Raw genomic sequence first — 6,775 nt, 5'->3', positions numbered from 1 at the left:
ATATATATATATATTCAGCCATCTTTATAGATCACATTTGTTAAGTTCTGCTCTTTTGTTTTCTCACTGCAATATCACCACTTATAAAGCAACACATACAGCATGACCATTTGTGTCCATTTATTAAAATTACCAATGTGTTAAATTTTTAACATGTTACAATTAAGTTGTTAGTTTTGATCAAGTAATTAATTGGTGTGGTAAATTATGAACACTCTAAAATTGGTCATTAAATTCTGTAAAGAATGAACATTGAAACTCCCTGTAACACATACTTAACACAAGCAATTTGTTACAAGTTTGTTTATTCAAGCTGCCCAACATAATTTATTTTGGGTTCTAGTTTCAGCCTTCTTTTATTCTTTAGCATCTGAAAGCTGATGTACTATTAGTTGTGAGGGTAATAAAAACAGTAACGTTTGATAAATTTGGCTGAGCTTTTGTCATTTTGAAATGTTTTATGTGTTTATAAAACAAGGAAGTCATGTACCAGTAATGAGACAAGCAATTTGTGTTGTTTTGGATTTAACACCAAATACTTTATATAATATAGTGAATTTTTTTTTACAAGAATCTGGAAATTAAAGCTGAAAGTGGACGAGCATTCCTACATGATGGTCCCAATGCAAGTTTAAGCCCCACCCCTCCATCCATATTAAATCAGACTGTTACCTCATTTCAAAAGTAAAATTATGCTGACATTATGCTTTTAGGTTTTGACCCTTTTTGATTCATTTAGCCTTTTTTAGGTGTTGTATTTTCAAGTCTTCATGTTTCTAATCCATTTAGCTGGAAGCCATTTCAACATGTGACATCATGATTGTGTGTGGAGAAAAAGGTGGGACTTAAAGACCCACATTCCTAGTGTGCAGACTTGTCCTAGAAACACAGCATGACAGCTTCCATTAGTGGGAACATTTGGTTTGGTATTAGAAGACATGTTGATGGTTGATCACTGAAATTTACTTCTCTTCCCTGCGGTCCCCTTCAGTTGCTACAGAAAAAAAGTAGCTCTGCTACATAACAGAAGAAGAGTTTATGGGAACAGCACTCTTCATACATTGGCATAACATCAGTTTCAACTTTTTTGGGCCTCACATAGTTTAAATTCATGGCATTCTAAACAATACTGTTATTTTTGGATACCTTTGTATCCCATATAACAATTTTACTGCCCAACCCTATCATGGTGACAAAAAGCATTGACAAAGGTTTATACCAAAATAATCATTTCCGATGATTATTTGATGCATTTGGATGACAGGGGGTTTGCCTTTTTTCTCATCATTTGCTTCAGTTCCTCCAGGTTTTGGTTGTGCCGCAGCATGTTAATATCTTTTGCTGTCAATCTAAACAGTGCCAGGAGTGTTAGGTATTTGGTTTAGTGTTGTGCTTTTTGGTACATGATGTGCTCTGTTGTTGTTGCTGTTGTTGTCGTTGCTGCTGCCGCCCCAACTTTTCTGGAAGCCCGCAGAACTCAATGTAGGTCCTTGCATTTTCCTCACACTCACACTGCATGGCTGCTCTCTCACTTTAATGATTTGTCTCTCAGAGGAAAAGATAACGTCAGTCATAGGGGAAAAAAAACATGGAAAGTCAAGCTGTCTCAGCAGCTCCAAACTGTTGCTGCACCCTCAAAGAGCTCAACAAGTTTTCAAACTAAGCTCACAATAGGATGAGTTTTTCCAGGCATTTCTATGTTAAAGTGAGTGGAATGAGTGGGCAGATCAGACCAGAGACCTCTGAAATGAAAAACACTTCTGGCTGATGATGAATTATTTAGTGAGCCCTGTCTGCCAAGGCCAAAGTTAAGGACTTCTGGTTTGAATTGCCCCACAATGCAATGCTAAAGCCAAACGCAAAGAGAAAGTCTTAACCTGCCTGGTTAAAACTGGTTGACCAGAACATTTCTGAGCGACACTGATAATCCAATAAAGAGACATGCAACTACAACAGTCATTATTTTATCAAAATAATCCCATATGTGCTGGTGTGCTTCATATGCCGGATCAGAGTTTTATTTTCCTCTAAGGTCACCTACATGCCTGTTTTCTTCATCAAACTATGAAAGCTGATGTGATGTATTTGTTTTCTTGTGTGTCCCAAAATTGAGCCTGACAATAATTATGTCCTTGTCTAGCAACTGGATAAAAAGCAATTCACTGCAGTTTTCGTTCTAAATTTACATTGATTAGCAAAATCAAGCACGAAATTCTGAAGAAGTCTTACAACGAGATGCACCAATTTTGATTCACACTAAAGTTGAGACAATAAGACAACAGACATAAACAGAAAGTATGTAAATCCTAAGAGATCACAATATGACGGTATATAATTAGGCTTTAAGTCTTCAGTCAGCCATGGTTGAAATACCCTTTATTGTTAAACTGATGATCTATAAAATGTTAAAATTATCAAATAACATTGATCATTAGGTAATTTAGGCAACATGACAATATTTTATGCACTAGTTAAGCAGAGCATTACTTAAGTGCATGATGAAGTAGGGGTGTCAAACTCATTTTCAGTGAGGGCCACATGAGCATTATGGTGGCCCTCAAAGGGCCAGTTGTAATTAAATTCTATGTTTTATGTTTAACTTCGACTAAAAATGAAACATCACATTTCTCATCTTATTGTTATGGCTGTGCTCCCTTAACAAACAACTGAGCTCTATGTGGTACTTTGTGCTTAGAAACAGAGTTTTAACTCGTCCTTTTATAAACACTAAAAGTAGCAGGTACAACTGATCTTAAATGTGAAATAAATTATACAGAAAGTGGCAATCCAGTTTAAATTGATGATTTGTATGTGCAAAATTCCCACTTCGCAGTACAACTGGGCTGCAGCAAATTCATGGCTACTAACCACTTTGAAACCTGTGCACCACCTAGTGGTGGGATGCTGTCATTTTGCAGGTAAAATAAGCAAAATGCTTTAAGGGAGATGTAGTTTATGGTCAATGCTGACTTTAAAGTGAAAAATGCAAACTATTAAATGAAAATGTAAAATTGTGTTAATGTTTTAMTATAACCATATGTCTATGGTTCTTTTAAAACAATACATTTTTGAAGCTCTGGCAGGCCACATAAAATGCTTTTGAGGGTCATAATTGGCCTGCGGCTCTTGAGTTTGACACATGTGCCTAAGACTGCTTTTATCGTAACTTTCTTTTTTTTCCCTTGTATATTTGTATTAAAAACTGGTGAGTTATGGCAGCATTTTAATTCAAGAAACATTTCTTAGACTTTTACTCCAAAGCAGGATTTGATACAGACCACAGGAAGATGTTATTTTTAAGAAAAGCAAGAAATTGTGGCTTCTATTCAGTAACAAATCACTAAGTACAGACGTCTGCCAAGGGTAGAATGAAACATACTATAACTCTTCACTCATTCCATCAATCATTTAGATTTTTAGGTGATGTCACACCAAAATTTTATATTGTCGCACAAGCCAAGTAATTATGTTTTACCTGCCAGTGAGTATGAGCATGAGTGAAGATTTTTGAGTTTTCAAAAAGTGCTTGAATTTTTTTGATTGCATGGAAACAATGGGAAGTTAATACAGTATTTAGGTTTGATTGTATCATGAAATCCAAAATCCTCCTCTTTTCATCCATTCTTTCTCCATTTTTTCTTCATTTCCTGCAGGACTTTTTGGGTCAGATGTTCTGTACTCTCGGAGAGATTGTTGGATCACCAGCCAGTCGACTGGAAAAACCACTGGGGTGAGTAAGAGTTTAATGCAGCTTTCTCATGCCTCCCGATTCCGAGTGAGATTCAGAAACAGTTTGTTGCACTAAAAAAGAAGACGGTGGTGGATAGTATTGCAAACAGATTCATCTATCATCTTTTCACTGAAATGCTCCAACAGGTTTACATCAGGATCTGAAATTTTGAAACTTTGCTTCATTTGCCCTGAGAGATTTGCAGGAAAAAAAAAGAGATGCTAATTTTGTAGCAAAGAAATTGAGTCAGTGACACAAAAAAAGGGGAGAAAAAAGGATGGAGGAAGAAAAGACACATGGGTGATTAAGACCAGAGATGTGAAGAAAAGACATTGACCGGGCAAAAGAAGACTGGGAGTGAGGAAGGAGACAACACGTCTACAGATGTTTCCCACAGATAATTATTGTCATTAGAGAAAAGGGGGAAGTGCAGAACAAAACTACCCAGATTACAGCTCGTCCCTTCCGCCTGAGCTCTTCCATGTGCAGAATGGAGCATTAATGTACTGTCCTGTCTGTCTTTTTACATCTGTCAACCATCATCAGCTGTCAGCTGGACAAGTCAGGTGAAGAAATTTAAAAGCACCACTCTTACTCTTGAGTACATTAATTTTGAGACCAATATAACTTTTTTTGTTTTAAGATAAAACTGTTGGACATATGTGTGAAATCTGTGTCCAGTAATCTACTTTTTAATTTATCATTTATTATTATTACCAGTTTATATTACTTAACATTGTTTAACTTTAGTTCTTCTTACATGTTCAGCAAAATGCAGACTGTTTAAATTATTTGGAACATTGCAGTAATGCATGAATTTTTTTTATAAAGTTGGAGATATATTAAATTCCTGTTCATGTTTAGCAGAGCTCATTTAACAACCTTGTTAAATCCCCATGTTCATGACTTAACTACATCCTCATCTGTTAAAACTCCCTCGGGTTTCTTTCTGGCACAAAAGAGTGTCTTTTTTACCTGTAGCCATGACTTTCTGCACAGATTTTCCAGAAGAATATGTCAAGTGTCATGAAGCTAAATTGGTTCATACAGTAAAATGGGGGGAAACTATTGTGGGCAGGATGTGTACAAGTGTATTCCACGTATGATTCATATATGGGTTAAAGTCAACTAAAATTCAGAAAAAAAAAATCAGACCAAGGATTTTATTGGCTAAAAATGAAATTAGAGTTGCACATATTGTCTGACAGTTAACATAATGTCAGAGTTATTAGGGTTATATCTGGCAAAGGTCATTAGAAGAGATTAAAAGTCCTTAATGTGGATGAACTGTTCGTTCTATAGGGTGAACAGGAAACAAACCGTATACAAACATATAAAGTCTACAGCTGTGTATCTTCATCCAGCTGAGGGGGTAAATTAAATCCCACTGTGCCGAGGTTGAGCTGAAAACAATAATTTTGCTTTGCCTATTCTATTAATTGGTTTGCAGCTGGTGTTCTCTTTGTGGGGTTTCTCTATGGTTTTTGTACCTGTTGTGCTGCATTGTTACATTTTACACAAAGGCATTGCTACATTATCTTTTATGCAGCAGACACCTGTGTGAACATTTGCCATTTTATAATTTGCAGGCTGCGTCTGTAATTAGCTGTACTTGATCATAAATCATAAATGTTAGAGTTTCACAAATTAACATGTTAAGGAGGAAAGACTCAACTCTTCTGTGCATTTTTGAAAATAACATTAAAAACTGCATAACTCCATAAGTTTTAATAGGATGACTCCTAGCAACTACCACCCAAAATTTTGGATCAGTATCTGTAAATTTTACTCCGTTATAGCCATCATAGCGTGATATCATGAAATAAAAAGTTAAAAGAATGTTGAGTCTATTGTAGGCACATTTTAGAATGAATGTTCACACAATGAAAGGTGATAAAATTGCCAAAAATTATAGCTCTGACAATTGTACTGCTAATAATATTAGTCAGATTTATGTACAAARCCATAAACTAAACATTTATTATATTAACACACAGAGCATAAAAGGATATATGTTCTTGCTCACTATAATCAAACACTTTAAAAATGTGTCTCTTTTCCTCTCTTAATCTGTGTGTTCTCCTATCATTGATAGATTTTGCTTAAGAAGATTTTAACAAATATAAATGTGCCCTAAGCCTTTATATACAAGTTTAAAATCAAACCATTTCTTTCTGAGCTTAGCATTTATTTGTCAGGGTGAGAAAGGGAAAAGTAAGGTTTGCAAAACAATTTATTTTTACTTTGAATCTGCGGCTGAGAGATAACAAAACTGCTTGCCAAATTGGATTCTTATGACAGCCTTTAATCTGTATTTAAAGGATGTTTCAAAAAAAAAAAGTTCAGTCTAGTGCTGGAAACCTCTGCGACCTTAATCTAAAACAAAACTGCCATAAAACCTTTATACAGTTTGTTGTATGCAGGGCAAGTCTGCTTTGAAAATGCCACCATACAGTACTGCTTTTATAAAAGGTTTATTTCTGACTGACACAGTTTCATGAATATGATGTTCTGATTCACTCTTTCAGGTTAAGAAATTCGGTGGATATATGAAACCTTTTTCCACATTCCACATTACAGATATGAACCCCCTCGTGTGATTGCCTGTGCATAGTGTTTTCATATGGATCAGTAGCTTTGTAAGTCATACTTGAGAGGCTGTATGGCGCATTTGTTTTCTCTTCAGTGAGGGAAGTCAGTGTTTCCCCTAGGGAATTGGTATTGGCAACGGGGGAGCTACTTGTTTTATAAAAACATAAATTTACGTGTCTCACCTGCAATTATGGTAATAAATTTACACATACATGAATATTTAATTGCCTAACTACATCCTAGTTAAGGACTCCTCATGATAATTATCAATAAAATTATTATTGATAAAAAGTGATCAGAACTGTGTGCAGCAGATGATCTGAGTCCAGAGTTCTCAGTTTGAAACCTTCTGGAGCTCTTCTGTGTGACTCTAGGTGTGACAGTTGTTTGTCTCTTTTGTGTCCCTGATGGAGACTGGAGACCTGTCCAGGTGTCTCTGGTGAACTGGAGACC

General features: G+C 35.7%; 1 protein-coding gene across 2 annotated transcripts in view; it reads left to right on the top strand.

The window, feature by feature from the left end:
• Positions 1–6,775, top strand: part of cpne5b (copine Vb) — a 155,510-nt gene that overhangs the window by 53,597 nt on the left and 95,138 nt on the right. The window contains exons 4-5 of one of the 2 annotated variants that reach the window (XM_014002100.1): positions 1,468–1,482; positions 3,654–3,730. In XM_014002100.1, the coding sequence (XP_013857554.1) occupies positions 3,669–3,730 (62 nt within the window). In that variant the 5' untranslated portion in view covers positions 1,468–1,482; positions 3,654–3,668. The remainder of the gene's footprint in view (positions 1–1,467; positions 1,483–3,653; positions 3,731–6,775) is intronic. The other variant, XM_014002099.1, reaches the window with a different exon arrangement.

This window comes from Austrofundulus limnaeus, unplaced genomic scaffold (genome assembly GCF_001266775.1).
Source record: "Austrofundulus limnaeus strain Quisiro unplaced genomic scaffold, Austrofundulus_limnaeus-1.0 Scaffold11, whole genome shotgun sequence".
NCBI classification, from domain to species: domain Eukaryota; kingdom Metazoa; phylum Chordata; class Actinopteri; order Cyprinodontiformes; family Rivulidae; genus Austrofundulus; species Austrofundulus limnaeus.
This window is presented reverse-complemented; position numbering and strand designations above follow the sequence as displayed.